The sequence below is a fragment of the Somniosus microcephalus genome, chromosome 1, assembly GCF_052327205.1.
Source record: "Somniosus microcephalus isolate GS21.2 chromosome 1, FLI_Smic_1.0, whole genome shotgun sequence".
In the NCBI taxonomy this organism is placed as follows: Eukaryota; Metazoa; Chordata; class Chondrichthyes; order Squaliformes; family Somniosidae; genus Somniosus; species Somniosus microcephalus.
The window spans coordinates 260,205,783-260,225,272 of NC_140987.1; the positions used below are offsets into that span (position 1 = coordinate 260,205,783).

Genomic DNA, 19,490 nt, shown 5'->3' on the forward strand with positions numbered 1-19,490 from the left:
GCCAATCAAGGCAACCAAGACTTCCAAAAGCAAACATGGACAGTGCGATTAAAGAAAATTTTTTACTGTGATACCTCCGTGCCCTTCCCGCATGACAAACTAATTCAGAGAAACCCCCCAAAAAAACACAAATACACCAGTCTCGGCCTTTATATATAAAACACAAATACACCAGTCTCGGCCTCTACATATAAAACACATAGGCCTAGGAATTCAGTTGCGTTCGCCAGCCGTTAGCGCCATAAGAGGAGTAGATCTCGAGCGCTAGGCACTTAGCGGCCGGGCGCAGAACGATCTGCGCCTACGCCCAACTTCAGTAGACATTTAGCGCCAGCGCAAAGTGTTTGCGCGCGCTCAGCTGCGCGCGCAACTTACGCCGTCATTTCGTCGTGCAACGCCGTTTGTGCGCCCCAAACCGGAACTTCAGTGGCGCCCGCCCAATGTGGGCGTGGCGCTGTTAAGAACTGTGAAGTGGAACGCAGCAGAGGCCCTGCGGGCCTCGGGGAGCGCTAATTAAAGGGCACTTAGACTGAACTATAAAGGCCAGCCATTTTGCTGCAATGACTTTAGTGCAACGGATTTCTGGACAGAGACCAAGGAAGAGACCTTACTGATTTGGGCCAACATAGGAGAGGTATTTTTGGCTTCTGGCCAGAGTTTGGAAATTTGACTCATTGTGATTTCACTGTTTGCAAGTATATTATGGGGGCTGCATGGGGTTCCAACCCTCAGTTCCAGCATTATGTGCGAAGGGCTCGCAGACGCTGTGTGAGAGGGGCAGCCATGCCGAGACGCAGAGGGGCCATCAGGCGTCGGCAACGTAGGCCTTACCCACTCAGGGAATACCGCCAGCAGGTGTCCTATCTCACCATGACTGCCGCGCAGTGTGTTAAGAGGCTGCGCTTCAGAAGGGAGGTGGTTGCAGAGATCTGCCAGCTGCTTCACAGAGATCTGCGTCCACAGCTGATGTCCAGGACGTCTCTGTCGGTGGAAGTGAAGGTCACGGTGGCTCTGAACTTTTATGCAAGCGGCTCCTTCCAAGCCGCTGCTGGGGACATAGCGAACATATCCCAGTTCGCCGTGCATCGCTGCATCCGGCAGGTCACCGATGCCCTTTTCACAAGGAGACACCAATTCATCTCCTTCCCCATGACCCTAGAGAGGCAGGAGCAGCGTGCAGTCGGATTTGCGAGAACAGCGGGCTCCCCCATGGTGCAGGGCGCCATTGACTGCACACATGTGGCTTTGCGGGCACCTATCGACAATGCCGAGGATTACCGCAACCGGAAGGGCTACCATTCCCTCAATGTACAGCTGGTGTGTGACCACAGGCAGCGCATCCTAGCTGTCAATGCCCGCTTTCCAGGCAGCAGCCACGATGCATTTATCCTGCGCCAGACTACTGTGGCTGACATGTTCCAGGCACAGCCTCCCCCAAGGGGATGGCTTATCGGGGACAAAGGCTATCCTTTGTGTACATGGCTCATGACCCCGCTCCGCGCGCCCAGGACCCCTGCTGAGGAGGCATACAACGAAAGCCATCAAGCCACAAGGAACATCATAGAGCAAACGATTGGCGTCCTCAAGCAACGGTTCCGCTGCCTGGATCGCTCCGGCGGATCTCTGCAGTATTCGCCGGATAGAGTCTCCCAGTTCGTCGTCGTTTGCTGCATGCTGCACAACCTGGCTATCCGCAGGACTCAGGCACTGCCACCTCACGTTGGACCACCACCTCAGGAGGATGAGCAGGAGGACCATGAGGAGGAGGAGGAGGAGGAGGAGGAGGAGTACCAGCCCAGGAGGGAGCCACAAGGTCCAAGGGCCGTCCGTCGGCGGCTTATTGAACGACACTTCTAGGCCCCCTGTCAGGGAATGGCTTGTGGCAATGAAGGCACATGAATGCAGCCGCTCCGCAAGCCCTCAGCCGGTTAACGCAACAACCACTTGAAACATCACACATGGACAAGCTGAATAAAGAAAAAGCTTTATTGAACAAACTCAGGGCCCTTCCCACATGAAACCCAAAAACACACAACACCCCCAAAAAACAGTCAAAAACATATCTCACTCCCACAACCTGGGGAGGAATAAGAAAACTTGTCCATCCAAATGGCCTTCATCCTCGGCCTTACCAAAAGAACCCCCCCCATAGACAGCACAAGCACCCCCATATAAAAAAACATTTGCCAACACACTCTACTTTGTGTGCCGAGAGGGCGAGTCCTTGTCCAGCCTTTTCCGGCCCCTGGACGACCTGCTGCTCCGCCTCAACCTGGGCCCTGTGGGTGTTGCAAGGCTGGGGGAAGGCTCCTGAGGGGCACATGGCGTGACGGCAGATGCCCTTGGGGGTCGGCCTAGACGAGCTCTGGCCCTCGAGGGGCTGGCTGCTGACTGCTGCAGCTGTGGCTGGGCAGCATCAGTCTCTCCAGCAGCTCGTCGCAGCTTTGCTGGGGGAGTGGCAGTGGCGGCTGCAGCAATGGGGGCAAGCTGGCTGATGCCAGGCGCTCGCTGGTCGCCAGAGACACTGGCACTCGGCCGGGCTGGCACTGCAGCAAGCGCAGCAATCTGGTGAAGGCCAGACCGCTGTGCTGCAGCAGCGCGGCGGGTGCCCTGGCGATGCATGCGTGACACAGCGAGTGTGGCAGCAGTGAGTGCCCGTACTGCCCTGGTCTGTGCCCGCATCAGACCAGCCAGTGACTGCACGGCACCACTGATCAACTGTCCACTCGCTGCCTGTGCTGCCCTGAAGTCGTCCCGACTCGCGTCCTGTGCTGCCCTGAATTCGGCCCGACTCGCGTCCTGTGATGCCCCGAATTCGGCCCGACTCGCGTCCTGTGATGCCCCGAATTCGGCCCGACTCGCGTCCTGTGATGCCCCGAATTGTGCCCGACTCGCGTCCTGTGATGCCCCGAATTGTTCGAGACCCCTGACCTGTGCTGCCGCGAGTTGTTCGAAACCCCTGGCCTGTGAGGTCCCGAAATCGGACACACTATGAGCCAGGGACTCAATGGCCTCAGGCAACCGTGCCACAACCCCCATGAACTCGGTGTGCCAACGATCCGAGTCCGCGGACATTTGATCAAGGAGGCGCACCTCCTGGGCGAGGACCGTCTCCGGACTGGAGGCCGGACTCGCCCTCTGGGGAGAAGGCCGCCGAGCTGCCCGACCCTTCCCGCGTGGCTGCACGCCACTGGGCCCAGCAACTACACTCCCCTGCAACACTTCCCCCCTCTGGGGAGAAGGCAGCCGAGCTGGCCGACCCTTCCCGCGTGGCTGGACGCCACTGGGCACAGGAGCTACACTCCCCTGCAACACTTCCCCCCTCTGGGGAGAAGGCAGCCGAGCTGGCCGACCCTTCTCGCTTGGCTGGACGCCACTGGGCACAGGAGCTACACTCCCCTGCAACACTTCCCCCTGGCTCTCCTCCAGGGAACACGTGTCCCCTCCATTGCCATCCCCTGGCGCGGATGAGGGTTCCCTCGATGTGCCGCCTTCCTCTTGCTCCTCCTCGTCCTCCTCTTCCGAGGGACTGACACTCGCAGCTTCAGGGACCTCCTCCTCACCAGCTGAAAGCAGGAAGGCACAAGAGTAGCTTTAGAGTGAGGACAGGGCGTCAGCGAGGGAGGCATGAGTGGTGGCATTCTGCGCATTGGTCGGACAGTGGCAAAGGATGTAGATCTGAAGCGCAAGGGGAACGAGAGAGGTCCAAACGGTCATGTCCTTACCATTGGGGCCCAGCACAGGGTCGGCATCTCCAATTGCAACGGGGCCAATCACCCGGGCACCCATGACTCGACCCACGCGCTCCTCCAGGCCACTGAGCTGCTGGAACTGGGCACGGCCTCCTCCGGTGACAGTCCGGCTCTTCAGATTCTGGGCCAGCTTGGCCTGCAAGAGAAAGGACGGCCTCTAAGTACAGTGTGGTGCCCTGTTGTTGTGTGCACTGCCTCCCATGGTCGAATACGTTGGCCAGTGTGGTGCCCTGTTGCTGTATGCACTGCCTCCCATGGTCGAATAGCTTGGCCAGTGTGTAAAGTGCAGAAAGTGCAATTGATGTTCATGCCAGTGCCATAGCTGCTGGATGAGGGCTGGCCATTAGGGCTTTGAGGTCCCTTTGCCCATAATGTGAGGTGCACATGCAAGGATGAGAAGGACACTGGAAAGGGTACTCACCCTGACAATCCGAGTGAGGTCGTTAAACTTTTTCCGGCATTGGACACCAGTCCTGGGGACATCGCTGTTGGCTGTGACCCTCTGGGCGATTTCCCTCCAGGCTCTCCTGTACACCCTCTTGGGAGGCTTCTTGCCACTGTCTGGGAACAAGATATGGCTTCTCTTCTCCAAAGCCCTAACCAGCACCTTTAAATCATGGGCAGAGAAGCGCTGCGCTCGCTCACGGGCCCTCTGCATCCTTCCTGGCGCTATTTCTCTCCAGCAGCAGTGTTTAGGCCTAGCTGGAGGGCTGCAGTATCCAGGGCGTGGCAGCAGACCAAGTCGACCCTTCCCCCTTTAAGAGCTGGCCGGCGCCAGGATGTCTGCTGTCAATCAAAACATGACCGCACCTGCGCTGCGCCCGGCCTCGGCGGTATCAGTCTGCACCGCCGGCTTAGCGCCTAAAGATAGCCGTGCAACGCCAGTTTTAGCGCTCGAGCGAACTCCTTGGCCAAAGCTACTGAATTTCGGCGAAGTGGACTCCACTTTCCGGCGGGCGCAAACTTTAGCGGCCGCCCGACTTTACCGCCCCAAAAGTGGCTATACTGAATTTCTAGGCCATACACCAGTCTCGGCCTTTATATATAAAACAGAAATACACCAGTCTCGGCCTCTATATATAAAACACATAGACCAGTCTCGGCCTTTGTATGTATAATAAAACACAAATACACCAGTCTCGGCCTTTATATATAAAACACAAATACACCAGTCTCGGCCTTTATATATAAAACACAAATACACCAGTCTCGGCCTTTGTATATATAAAACACAAATACACCAGTCTCGGCCTTTATATATAAAACACAAATACACCAGTCTCGGCCTCTATATATAAAACAGCACATTTGGCCACACCTTCTACTTTTTCCCCTGCAAGGGTGATCGGTCTCGTTTCCGTGCCTGGCCCCTACCCGCCCTGCAGCTCCTCCTCAATGGGACCCCAGTGGCTGCAGCAAGGCTGGGGGAAGGCTGCTGAGGGTCAGGTGGTGAGACGGCAGATGCCCTTGGGGGTCGGCCTGGACCAGCTCTGGGCCTGGAGGGGCCGGCTGCTGACTGCTCCAACTCTGCTTGGGCAGCAGCAGTCTGTCCTACGGGTGGTGGCAGCTGCAGTGGAGGAGTGACAGTGTTGGCTGCAGGAATGCTGCCAACCTGACAGAGCACAGGCACTCCCTGGTCGGCTGATACACTGGCACTCGCACGGGCCAGCACTGCAGCATGTGCAGCAATCTGCTGAAGCACAGACAGCTGGGCTGCTGCGGCGCAGCGAGTGCCCCGGCAATGCCTGGCCGATCCAGCGAGGGTGGCAGCAGTTAGTGCCCATGTGGCCCTGGTCTGTGTCTGCATGACACCAGCCAGTGAATGCACGGCACGACTGAGCAATTGGCTAGAAGCCGCCTGTGATGCAGTGAAGTCCTGCTGATTCCTAGCCTGTGCTGCCGCGATGTCCTGCAGACTCCTGGCCTGTGCTGCCCCGAATTCCTGCACACTCCTTGCCAGTGACTCTATGGAGTCAGGCATCCTTGCCACTGCAGCCATGAGCTCAGTGTGCCTGCGCTCAGCCTGGGCACCCATTTCCGCAAGGAGCCGCACCTCCTCTGCACTCACCGTCGCAGGACTGGAGGCCGCACTCACCCTCCGGGGAGAAGGCCGCCGAGCTTCCCCACCCCTCCCGCGTTGCTGCAGCCCGCTGGTCCCCGGAGCTTCACTATCCTCCGACCCTTCCCCCCTGCTCCCCTCCAGGGAAGACGTGTCACCATCATGGCCATGGGCTGCCTCGGCTGAGGGTGTCCCTGATGGGCCGGCTTCCTCTTCCTCCTCCTCTATTTCTGACTCCGAGACAGTGCCAGCTTGAGGGGTCGCCTCCTCACCTGGCGATTCACCATCTGAAAGCAGGGAGGCACAAGAGTTACTTTAGAGTGAGGACAGGGCGGCAGCGAGGGAGGCATGAGTGCTGCTGTGCACTGCATTGGTTCGATAGTGGCAAAGGATGCTGGTGTGAGGCGCAAGTGGAAAGAGAGAGGTCAGAAAGGTGATGACCTTACCATTGGTGCCCAGAACAGGGTCGGCATCTCCAGTGGCAACGGGGCCAATCAGCCGGCCTGCCATGATCCGCTCCACTCGCTGCTCTAGGTTGCTGAACTGTTTCAGGTCAGGACGGCCTCCCCCGGTCTGTCGCTGCTGTCTTCGGTTATGCGCCAGCTTGCCCTGCAAGAGAAAGGATGGCCTCTAAGTACAGTGTCAAGCCCTGATCTTGCCCACACTGCCTCCCATGGTTGATTAGACCTAACAGTGTCAAGCCCTGATCTTGCCCGCACTGCCTCCCATGGTCGAATAGCCCTGACAGTGGCAAGCCCTGATCTTGCCTGCACTGCCTCCCATGGTCGAATAGCCCTGATAGTGGCAAGCCCTGATCTTGCCTGCACTGCCTCCCATGGTTGAATAGCCCTGACAGTGTATAAAGTCCTGAATGTGCAAGTGCTTTTCATGACGGTCCCATAGCTGCTGGATGAGGGCTGGGCATTAGGGCTTTCAGGTCCCTTTGGCCATAAAGTGAGGTGCACATGCAGGAATGAGGAGGATACTGGAAAGCGTACTCACCCTGACAACCCGAGAGAGGTCGTTGAATTTTTTTCGGCATTGGGTTGGAGTCCTGCCAACCACGCTGTTGGAGGTGACCCTGTTTGCCACCTCCCTCCAGGCTTTCCGATAATCGGTGGGTAGCGGCCTCCTGCCACCCTCAGGGAAGAGGACATGGCGCCTGCGCCAACCAGCACCCTCAGGTCACCCTCGCCGAAGCGCTGCGCTCTCTCCCTGGCCTTCTCCATTCTCCTGGGCGTGGGGCAGTTCAAACAGCAGTGGTCAGGCATTGCTTTAGGGCAGCAGTGTGCAGGGCGTGGCAGCCAAACAATTCCACCCTCCCCCTTTAAGAGCTGACCGGCGCCTGACTGTCTGCCCTCAATGAGCAACTCGCCGCACCTGCGCTGCGCCTGCCCTCGGTGTAAGCGCCCCGGATCGTCGGCTTAGCGCCTAATGATAGTCATGCATCACCTGCTTTAGCGCAGCAGCAACCTCTTGGGGCGATGCAACTGAATATCGGCGAAGGTGGCGCTAAGTTGCGCCGGGCGCAAAATTTAGCGTACGCCTGGCTGTAGCGCCCCAAAAGTGGCTATACTGAATTTCTAGGCCCTAATGTCCAAAATAAGGGCTTAAACTTAATACGAAATTGGAAAAGTTCTATATTTCACAGTAACACAATTGGGTTATCTTTTAATGTCTTCATTAAAGCTTTTAATTGAAGACATCAGCCTCTCCCAAAAGCTTGGTTCGGACTTCATATTTTTGCCCAGAGCTGTGACACTGTCAGTTGAATTTGGGTCATGCAGGATCCCTGATTTCCCCAGACTACATCAGTACTGCGCAGTCAGCAGTACTGCTGGAATATTTTTATTTAGCTTCTAACAGTTTCTGCTTAGTCATTTCACAACATTATGTGACGATAAGCTAAAGGACAAATTTCAACGGCTTTATTCAGGGAAAGAATAAAGGAAGGGTACGTGTGTGTGTGTGTGTGTGTGTGTGTGTGTGTGTGTGTGTGTGTGTGTATGTGTGTGTATGTAAGTATGTGAGAGAGAGTGTGTGTGCACTGATAACACACTTGTTGAAGCTTTGGTTTCGTGTTTGATAAATTCAGAAAGGGTATTAAGCTGAGAGAGAGGAAGAGTCTTTCCTGAACATTTATGCTCTTTATTTCAATGAAAGTCTTTGTTTCTGATTTCAGATTATATAAAGGTGACTTGGGCTATTGCAGTACATATCGTGGTGAGGTATGCAAAGGCCTTCTGGGAAAGGGTGAACTCGTTTTCTTCAACTCTTCTTATGCCGATGCAGAGGGGACACAAGAGATGATGGCCCGGAGTGCTTGGACAGAGCTGGATGGCGTGAGCTTGCTGTGCAAACCAGCTGCTGAGTCATTACTGTGCCACTTCATTTACCAGGACTGTAACCCCTCAGGCTTGGGGCCTGCTCCTAAACCTGTGTGTCGGTAGGTCTGCCGCAGAGTTGTTAAAAGCCTAGAAAAGTGCAGGGCTTTGGGGAAAGAGCTGGGGATTGGGACTAATTGGAAAACTCTTTCAAAGAGCCAGTACAGGCACCATGAGCCGAATGGCCTCCTTCTGTGCTGTAAGATTCTATGCTACTGTTGTCGGTATTAGCAGATGAACACAACAGTCATTTCTTTGTCCGGTATTTTAGGGTAGGATTTAACCCATTTATTTTAAATGGGTTAATATTGCCATTAAAATAAATTAATCATTAAACCTCAGCATTCTTGAAGCAAGGGATCAGTTTGCCACATTTTCTATGTTTGCAAATTTTTATTTAAAGAAAAAGAACTTGCATTTATATAACACCTTTCATGAACTCAGGATGTCCCAAAGCACTTTACAGTCAATAAAGTACTTTTTGAAGTGTAGTTGTAATGTAAGGAAACACGGCAACCAATTTTCACACAGCAAGATCCCACAAACAACAATAGGATAAATGGCTAGATAATCTATTTCAGTGATGTTGCTTGAGGGATGAATATTGGCCAGGACACCAGGGAGAACACCCCTGCTCTTCTTCAAAATTTCACCATGAGATCTTTAACATGCACCTGAGAGGACAGAGGGGGCCCTGGTTTAATATCTCATCCGAAAGACAATACCTCCAACAGTGCAGCACTCCCTCAGTACTGTACTGTGAGTGTCTGCTTAGATTTTGCGTGCAGGTCTCAAAAGCAGGACTTGAACCCACAACCTTCTGATAGCAAGAGGTGAGAAAGCTACCCACTGGGCCGTGGCTGCCATCTGCACCTAGTGCAGCAAAGCACTGGGTTAATATAGTTGGATCCTCTCCAGGCCACACACCTTTGTTAGAACTCTCATCTCTGAGTCAGAGTATGAATTCAAGTCCCACTCCAGAACTAGGCTAACACAGCAATGCAGTACGAAGGGAACGCTATTGAAGGAAGAACAGAGGGCTCTCCTCGTCAACATAGCTTCCTCAATCAACGCCACAAAATGCACATTAGCTGGTCATTCGTCTCATGGCTGTTTGCAGGATGTTGCTGTGTGGAAAATATGTTTCCCATATAACAACAATCACTGCACTTCAAAGTGATTCATTGGATGTGAAAACCGTTTGAGACATTGCTGAGAATATGATAAGGGGTTATATAAATACAAGTTATTCCTATCTTTTCTTCTTCCTTACCTTGTTTCCATCTCATTTACATTTATTGATAAATACTTGAAGGGGACAAGATTGAAGGGCTATGGGGAAAGAGCAGGGGAAGTGGGACTAATTGAATAGCTCTTTCAAAGAGCCGGCATTTTGCACTGTATGATTCTATGAATTCGCCAACCTACATTCCGTTCAATCGCAACTCCCTAATAGAAGCACAGGATTAGTGAATTGGCCCTCAAGTTTTTTTATTCCCATGTAAACTTTAATGGCAGAGCACAATTTAAAGGAATGCTCGCCATTGAGATCACCATTCTCCGGATCAGAGCAGCATGTGAAGAGGCACAGGTGGCTCTTAATTCCACTCAGGTCCCATTCCCCCACCCCCTTATGATTACGTTGCTGTTTGAGATATGGATTGTCATGGCAAAAAATAGGATGGTTGAGAAGGCAATCGACACCAGCATTGTAAATAGCACAAGTTACATTTCCCTGGTGTAAAGAGACCTTTTGACCTGTGACCTGACTTACAGATCAGAGCAAAATATGAGAGCAAAATGCCAATTGTAACTATCAAAGTACTCCCACATTCCATTGGTGCTCCAGTGTTTTTTCTTTGGGAAAGGGGGGAATTTGTGAATTTTATGCTCAAGTTGAAGTACGTCAGTGCTGGTGAATAGAACATTTTTCCCCTTCTTACACCAAGTGTCAAGCACTCCCAGGCCTACTTTACTAGAACAGTGTGCCTTAGATGTCAGCCGTGGCTCAGTGGGTAGCACTCTCTCACCTCTGGATCAGAAGGTTGTGAGTCCAAACCCCACTCCAGAGACTTGAGCACATAATCTAGGCTGGCACTCGCAGTGCAGTACTGAGTGAGTGCTGCACTGTTGGAGGTGTCGTCATCTGGTCCCATCTGCCCTCTCAGGTGGATGTAAAAGATCCCATGCACTATTTGAAGAAGAGCAGGGGAGTTCTCCCCAGTGTACTGGCCAATATTTATCTCTCATCAACACCTAGAAACAGATGAGCTGGTCTTCACCATATTGCTATTCATGGGAGCTTGCTGTGCGCAAATTGGCTGCTGTGTTTCCCACATTACATCAGCGACTACACTTAAAAAGTACATCATTAGCTGTAAAATGCTTTGGGATGTCCTGACGTTGTGAAAGGCACTATGTAAATGCAGCTTCTTTCTTTCTTAACCAAACCTCGGAAGAGCATTTCCTCCCATTGCTCCAACAAGACAATGTTGATTTTCCACATCAGCCATTCTTCTGAGCGTTATCACCAATTTAGTGCCAATTAGTCCTAATTAGGAGTTGTTTTTTGCAATGGACCCAAATACATTGAGACAAGGTTGAAATTGCCCAATGTCTTACTTGAACTATGGTTCTTACAACCAGCAGAAAGAGAAAGAACAGAGACGCATCCCATCGGCCTGGATTGGATTCAAGCCCAGATCCCAGAGGAGGAAGCCACGTGCTTCAGCCCACTGTGCTTTCCAGGGCTATGCCCACATCTGTTTCCCATTACAGACACTCTACCAGAATAATTTTCTCTAATTTACAGTATTCAGTATATTAGACAGTAAATTTCTAGAACTACTGAATGGGGTGATCATTACTTTTCTAAATAAATACTGTAAAGTGTCTTTTGACTGTTGGTTGCAGCCTATTTTTCACCCAACAGTAGGGCATCTAATTAGAGGAATGGCTTTGCTTGGAGTGTTGTTGTTTTTCTATCTAGCTATCGAGATGTCAGCTGTGGCTCAGTGGGTAGCACTCTTTCCTCTGAGTTAGAAGGCTGTGAGTTCAGGTCCCTGGAGACTACGAACAGAAAATCTAGGCTGATACTCCAGTGCAGTATGAGGGAGTGCTGCACTGGCAGAGGTGCTGTCTTTTGGATGAGATATTAAACCAGTCTGCCCTCTCAGGTGCATGTAAAAGATCCCATGGCACTAGCCAGAGCAATTTTCCCCAGTGTCCTGGTCATTATTTATCACTCAACCAACATCTCAGCACGTTTTCCACAATTCAGAAATCTGGACATATTAGCCGCGATTTTGTCATCAGTGTCGGGATGGGTGCGGGACAGCTGGTTCCTGGCTTCCAGTCCTGCCCCCAGCTGCATCGGCTCCAGACATGATTTTCCCTTGATTGACCTTGTTAAGCCCACCCTGAGGGCTTGCCGGCCAATTAACATGAAGCGGGTCTGATGACGTCATTTGATGACGCGTCATCTGCCAGTTTCCTTAAAGGGACCACACACAATTTTATTTTGACTGTTGATTTCAGTGTTTGACAGCATTGAGGTGCTGAAAACACTGACAATCACTGCACAAAGGTGACCTCTTGCACCAGGATCTCGAATGACTCCCTCCATAGGCTGGAATAGATGGCAGCTGCAGGTGAGGTGACAGAAGTGATCTGTCACTGGAGAGAGATTCTCCCAATGAGATGGCACTGGACATATAGTTGGATTTAAAAACTTGTAAGCTAAAGAAATCTGTATATGTTTTAAAAATGCAGTAACCAACATTTTCTTTGCTCTGAAATTCACCATGTGCAACATTGGATCCTTGACACCACTTCTGCAGCTGTCATCATTCCACAAACATCAGACCAGACTCACAACATGCCACACTTACCTGGTGTGGTGTCCGGACGTCGGGAAAACCGACCCGGAAGCAGGAAAATCCAAAAACAGGCTGAAAACTACTGGCAAGTACCTGTTAATAGGCAGGTAATTGCCTTTAACCCGCTTCCCATCGCTAGGTGTTGGGTTCATTTGTAAATCGGGGACCCGACACTTCGGAAAGCTGTTTGGAGGCGAGTTGACGGCGAGATCGGAACCCGCTGCCAATCAAATCGAAGTTAACCTCTGACCAGCCTCCAAATCCGCCCTCTGAGCGCTGGCAAAATCGCGGCCGATTGCCTCTGAGCCAGAGGTTATGGGCTCAAGTCCCACACCAGAGACTTCAGCACAAAATCCAGGCTGACATCCATGCAGTACTGAGGGAGTGCTGTACTGTCAGAGGTGCCGTCTTTCAGATGAGGCGTTAAACCGAGGCCCCATCTGCCCTCTCGGGTGGACATAAAAGATCCCATGGCACTATTTTGAAGAAGAGCAGGGGAGTTCTTCTCAGTGCCCTGGGCCAATATTGATCCCTCAAACAACATCACTAAAATATCAGATTATCTGGTTGTTATCACATTGCTGTTTGTGGGATCTTGCTGTGTGCATTTCCCACATTGCAAAAGTACTTCATTGGATAAAAAACATTTTGGGATGTCCTGAGGTAATGAAAGGTGCTATAGAAATGCAAGTTCTTTCTTTATCTATGCATTTAGGGCTTTGCTTCAGACAAAATATGTTTTTTGGATTTTTTAAGGATCGCTTCTTTCTAAAAAAGGTACGTGTATTAAGTATTGGATCTTTCTTTGTTATTAGCGAGCACTGCCTGGCAGTGAAAGAGCTTTATTGCTACAAAGAATGGCTCTCGATGGAGGACAATTCACGCAAGGGAATTTACTCTGCGGGTCTGAGCCTACCAGACTGTCACAGACTTCCCAGCATGCACCAGGACCCAGATGCGTGCACCAAAATCTCATTTCTTGGTAACTATTAACTGTGTGAAATGAAATAGGTACCAAACGTGTCATCGTTAATGCGCAAAATTAATACCCAATATGAAAAATGGATTACAATATCTAACTGGCTAATTATTTTCTCTTTATGTTTGCAGCCATGAAGAAAGGACTCATTACCAGTAAGTAAATACACCTCGTCCTGTTTTATACCATATGGTAACCTTGGTTATATCAGTCGTTTCAAATGAGTTTATAAAATCCTATGTTATTGAATAATTAACACATAATATCACATTCTATGACTAGGTTTACTTCCACCTTACCTTCCAGGCAGTTTTTAAAGGTAAATAAGGGTAGATTTTGTGAATTTGAACTCCTGGCCCAAATCCTGCATGACCCGCTGACCTCTAATCCCAAATACCTAGCGGCTTGGAATCGCTCCCGCTCCCGCTCCCTGGCCGTAACTTTGCCAGAAGTGGTACTCTGCCTAAGGTTTAATGGGGGTTTTCCATCGTACATACGGCAAAGTTATGGCTTTAGAGTGGAAGGGAATTCATGGTCAATATGTGCTTCCAATGTGTAAAACTCTGCCTCAGGATGAGCGCAGACTAGTAACATCTAGCCTGATGGTTTACAACGATCGCTCAGTAAAAAGGAAAGTTTTACCACCAGTGCTGACTTGTTAAAAATCAAACCAGTGCATAAAACTATTGATAGGTTTGATCATTTTTGCTGTTTCTTTGATGTATTTAAAACATTTCTGTTTCAACAATGAGTGCTCACTGGAAGGAGGAAGGAGCTGAATTAATACCCGTAGACATACTTCGGTAAACTTTTGTCTTTAGTGTTCCCACCTAGCGTTCCCAGCTCAGAGCTTCAGATGCCTGGAATTTATACTGGGATTCGAGTGTGTGCCTGATTTGCAGGCCCAATGGATGGAAAATCGTGAGCCTGTGAATTGGGCATGTGCCTGAATTCCCAGAATGCACTCCCAGCACACGAAGCACTACGGCAGGGCACTAAGAACAAAGGTTTGTCCCATTGCCCTTTAACCCAAGTCACTTCACCAATCTGAGCTACCTTTTGCTGTAATGCCTGTGGCCAGATCTCCCTTTCGGTCTTCGGTGCTTATCTAGGTGTCAGCCTTGGCTCAGTGGGTAGCACTCTCGCCCCCCTCAGTTAGTGAAGGTTATGGGTTCGTAGTCCCACTCCAGAGAGTTGAGCACATAATCCAGGCTGACATTCCCAGTGCAGTACTGAGGGAGTGCTACACTGTCGGAGGTGCCACTTTCGGATGAGACAGTAAACCTAGGCCCCAACTGCTCTCTTAGGTGGATATAATAGATCCCATGACGCTATTTTGAAAAAGAACAGGGGCATGCTCCTTGATGTCCTGGCCAATATTTATTCCTCAAACAACATCACTAAAACAGATATCAACTTACTCTTTGTGGGAGCATGCTTTGTGCAAAAATGGGCTGCCACATTTCCTACATTACAACAGTGACTACACTTCAAAAGTACTTCATTGGCTGTAAAGAGCTTTGGGATGTCCTGAAGTTGTAAAAGGTGCTCTATAAATGCAAGTTCTTTCGTTCTTCTTTACCTGTAAATATATTTTCAATCTACAGAAATAGGAGGAAAGATTAATCAGAAATAGTTGTTATTGCGTTTGATAGGGTAATTGTCACTACAGAAGCCACATACTTGCTCAGCAGGGAGGTGAACAATTGCTCATTGGGGATTGGGGAATGGAGGGCAAAAACTTTGTTGGGAGAAGAAGGAGGACAAAAACCTGCTCAGCAGGAGAGGAAGCGTGAAAACTTGTTGGGAAGGGCACGGGGACGAAAGGGGCGGGAGGGGGAATCTTCTTCTGTCTGTGGTCTTCAAATTTCAATTCAGTTGGTTTCTTCTCCACTGAAAATGGGTATTCACCGACATTTTCTACCCTTCCACTTTCTCTGGTTTGTTTGAGGATCCACTCAAAGTACCATTTGAGCTGTCACATAACGTTAGGTGCTTCACCATTGTTTCTAATTTGTCATGTAACATTACATTGACAGCACCACCTACAAGTGCGGTACCACTGAAATTCTGAAACCACACACAATTTTTAATATATTATAGATGCAGCATTCCCAGTGCACTATTGATTGGATCTATACAGACATAAAAGCACTTGTGCAACATCCCATTACATTCATGAACAGATCATGCAATGAAAATCTCAAAGGCCTGCAACCCATCACAAAGGATTGTTTATATGAAGTTTCCATGGAATGTCCATACCACCCATATTTTAAGAGAATTGTGGTCCTTGCTTACTCCAGGTTGAAGACAAACTAAATGTTTTTCTCCTCAGTGATAGGTCTTTCCTGTTTGATAAATGGCTCCTGATACCGCTATGAAACTCCCATACTCCAATTCATCTAGAACCCGACTGGTTTAATCCTACCCTGCACTAAATCCTAGTTCACCCATCACCGAAGTCTCATTATACTCCTCTATTTTCCAGTGCATTGTCCTCAAAATCCTCATTCTCATTACCTTGATGGTCCTTAGTCCACCCTACCTCTGCTACCTCCTCATACCCCAACTCGCACCCTACCTATCTTCTGAGACTGGACTACTGTGCGTCCTTTCCCTTCCCCCTATTTCCCACCTTAAGCCATAATACCATGATGGCCCTGCACGCTGAAATTCTAAGCTCCTTTGTCATGCCAGCTCTCTCCTAACCTTCAAAAACTTTGACCCTTTTTCCAGTTCCTGCTCCCAGTTCCTACTCAGCATCTGTTAAGCCCCTCTGTGAAGTGGCGTGCAAAGTCTGACTACACTAAAGGCGCTATGTAAGTGTAAGTTGTCATTGTTACTTGAATACAAAATACCTTGCCTGCAGAAAGGTTGTGGGAATGCATTATAATTATCAGCCATGTGTGTGAACAACATCACACAGGGCTGGATTTTCATTGAGGAGGAAGGTAGGAGGCGGGACTAAAACTTTCGGGGTTGTAGTCCCGCCTCCATCGAGTTCTAGCCAACCCACGCGATGTTGACTTGATTGACCTTGTTGAGCCCGCCCAGCGGGCTCAGCAGGCCAATTAAGGGCCACCCGGCAACAGGTGACGTCACAGGTTGATATTTCATCTGTCAAGACCTTTTGACAGATGAAATATCAGCATTTGACAGCTGTTTGAAGCTGTCAAACACTGACGATCTGTACTCCAGGTTAATTCCTTCCTCTCAGGATGATTTAGAGATCTCCACAGAACAGAAAGCTGAATGTTGGAACTTTTGACAGCTCGCGGCCATTCTGCTTTCTGTGCCGGTGAGATGAGGGACTCCCGAGACCTGAAGGAAGGAAGGCTGTAAAGGTAAGTAAAACTTCTTTAAACACTTTAAACACACCAACCTCTGCACTCATGCACCCATCACTCACCTGAACACCAGACATCTCGACCCCCCTCCAAGCCCTTCATCCCGACAGCCCGCCTCGCTAACTTGGCGTGGTTTGGAGCCGTCGGGAATCCCACATTTCACCAATGAAAATAGGGATTAGGCTACAAACTGCCTGTTAACTACCTGTTAACCGACAGTTAATTGGCACTAATCCCCTTCCCGCCTCGGGGAGGCGGGTCCCAGTGCGGGTCGGGTACCCACCTCCTTTGAAACTGGCATGGAGGCGGGTTGGAGGCGGGGTGGATTCGTGCCCCCTGATTTCGGGATTTTAACGCCCCACACGCCTCCAATCCCGCCTCCACGGCCCAATGAAAATCCTGCCCACAGCCTTTAATTTCTCTCAGCTGCTTCATTCTACTTCTCCTTTTTGGGATCCTGCTGGGCTCGTTCCTGCTGACAACAGGGGCTCATTAAATTACCCCTGAATAGTAATTTCATATATATCTAATTAAAAAAAAAATTCTCATCCTTGTTTTCAAATCCCTCCTTGACCTCACCCACCCCCTCCCTATCTCTGTAACCTACAGACCTACAACACTCCGATATCTCTGCACACCTCCAATTCTGGCTTCTTGAGCATTCCTGATTTTCGTTGCTCCACCATTGGCGGCCGTGCCTTCAGCTGCCGAGGCCCTAAGCTCTGGAATTCCCTCCCTAAACCTCTCCGCCTCTCCCTCCTCCTTTAAGACACTCCATAAAACCTACCTTTTTGACCAAGCTTTTGGTCACCTGTCCTAATATCACCTTATATGGCTCGGTGTCAAATTTTTGTCTAATAATACTCCTGTGAACTGCCGTGGGATGTTTTACTACATTAAAGGTGCTATATAAATACAAGTTGTTGTTTACTATTTAGCCCATCTTACTGTTCATTACATAGTATGTACTAAATAGCAAAACAAGCAAAGGAGATAAATTCAAACTGCTGGGTTTTATTGCATAATGAAGCACTTATCTTGCCTATGAATTGAATAAATTACACCAATTAAAACCATTCCAGTTCAGCTACAGGAAATAATTGGACAAGTGAGACAAATCCTAAACTTCGCTAGTTAAATTCAGATTGAGGACTGCCATTTTTTAAGGGTTTTGGGGAGGAGGTGATTTTGTGTATGTGTGTGTTCATTAAGATGATGGGTGTCAGAGCCCAGGGATGGCTATCAAATGTTCACCGGTCAGGTATAACACAAGCTAGATGTGCAGTGAACTGGATAAAAAGGAATAGATTCTATCAAAAGAAAAACCCGTTTGGAAAATTAGGATTATTTTACACACGTGCACTTTATTATGGTCATATTTATGCTAATATACTGCAAGCCAAATGTATAAATGTATGTTGAATGTTTAAGTGTCCTAATCCAAATTGTACACTCTCGGGAGCCGCAAGCCTACATTTCGTTGTACTGCACTTGTGCACTAACAATGACAATAAAAGTTGATTTGATTTGATTTGATTTGATTTAAAATAAATCCCAACTGGAAGAGAGAGAAATTATTTACAGTGACAAGTAGGAAAAGGCATTGTGTGTGAAAAAAAGGTGCATCCTAACTATGAGTACAGTATTACTCTAAATATTCCTGGAAGTGATGTTTTGGTTTTCCAAATATTATCTTTCTGTAATTTCCATTTACAATTTTGGGGTATAGTTAGGGCGAACCATGGTCCACAATGTGATCATAATTATAGCAAGAACATTATTCTTCTTGTCTTCAATTCTGTAACCTGTCTCATTTCCTAAGTCTTTTCAATCCACTGTCTTCAGATCTTCTACTTCTGCTTAGAAGCAATAGTAATCAGGTCTCACCTCATTACAAGTTAAAGGTCTAAGCAAGTGAACTAAAATGTAACGGAACTAATGGAACCTTTCCGTCTGTGGATAGATTGCATGCATGCAATCAATTTTGGCTCCAGGTAGATCTTGATTAACCCCAGCAGCCAAATAAAGGAATCCCAAATTGACCTCAAGTCAGATAAATTGGACTGGTGGAGCCAAGATGCTTTTCAAGTCAGACAATGGGATTGTGCCAAACTCCCTGGAACCTCTGCCGTTCCTTTCAAGTTAAACAGTGATAGAAGAGTTGTGATGGACACTATGCTTAACAAGTCATGTAGCATTGATATTCATCATACCCACTGCAGTGTTATGGTCTGACAGTAAATGTGATTGGTTCAAGAGTACATGCCTAGTTAGGTTTGGAGTTAAAGCTTGATTCTGTCTTCCCACCACAGCACTGAACATGGGAAGATGTTCAACATGGTAGAAACACATATTACTATGCAGGGGTGACATTCTGGTTCTTAAACAACAATTGTTTTTAGACCCAACTTCTGTTTTTTTTACTTGTCCCATTATCATCTCCTTTCACCTTGCACCATCATCCCTTTTGTCTTTTAATCTCTCCTGCCTTCCACCCTATCACAGACCTCCCCTTTTGTTCTTTCCTCCCTCCCCCCTTTCCCTGCCCCTACACTTGCTTAAAACCTGTTACATCTCTAACTTTTTCCAGTTCTGACGAAGTATCATCGACCTGAAACATTAACTCGGTTTCTCTCTCCACAGATGCTGCCTGACCTGCTGAATATTTCCAGCGCTTTGTTATTATTTTTAATTGATGGCTGTAATTAATGATTCTGATATTTTTAATTTTTATTTTCATCCCCATTTCTACAGAAATGTGTTACAGCGATAATGGGAGGTTCTATCAGGGTTCGGTAAATGTCACAGCATCTGGTGTTCCCTGTCAGAAGTGGAGTGAACAGGTTAGTGTTTGCCGAGTTTGTGCCAAGGAATCTAGTCATTGATGTTCACAGATTGCCAATGAATTTCGACATTTAATACTCTTCTGTTTCTATCGTGTCCCTGACCCCTTCTCAGTGTTTTCTCTGCTCTTAACTTCTACACTTTGTCCGGACTGCAGCGTTCCTATTGTTTACCATTACACTGTATAGATTTAACCCTATAATAGACTGCAATATAACCGCACTAGTATTATGCAACCATCACA

General features: G+C 48.8%; 1 protein-coding gene across 1 annotated transcript in view; it reads left to right on the forward strand.

Annotated features, from left to right (window-relative positions):
• The window catches only part of musk (muscle, skeletal, receptor tyrosine kinase), a 216,861-nt gene that overhangs the window by 112,242 nt on the left and 85,129 nt on the right, over positions 1-19,490 (forward strand). Inside the window, exons 9-12 of the mRNA XM_085992850.1 lie at positions 7,994-8,257; positions 12,889-13,055; positions 13,184-13,207; positions 19,157-19,245. Of these exons, the coding sequence (XP_085848976.1) occupies positions 7,994-8,257; positions 12,889-13,055; positions 13,184-13,207; positions 19,157-19,245 (544 nt within the window). The remainder of the gene's footprint in view (positions 1-7,993; positions 8,258-12,888; positions 13,056-13,183; positions 13,208-19,156; positions 19,246-19,490) is intronic.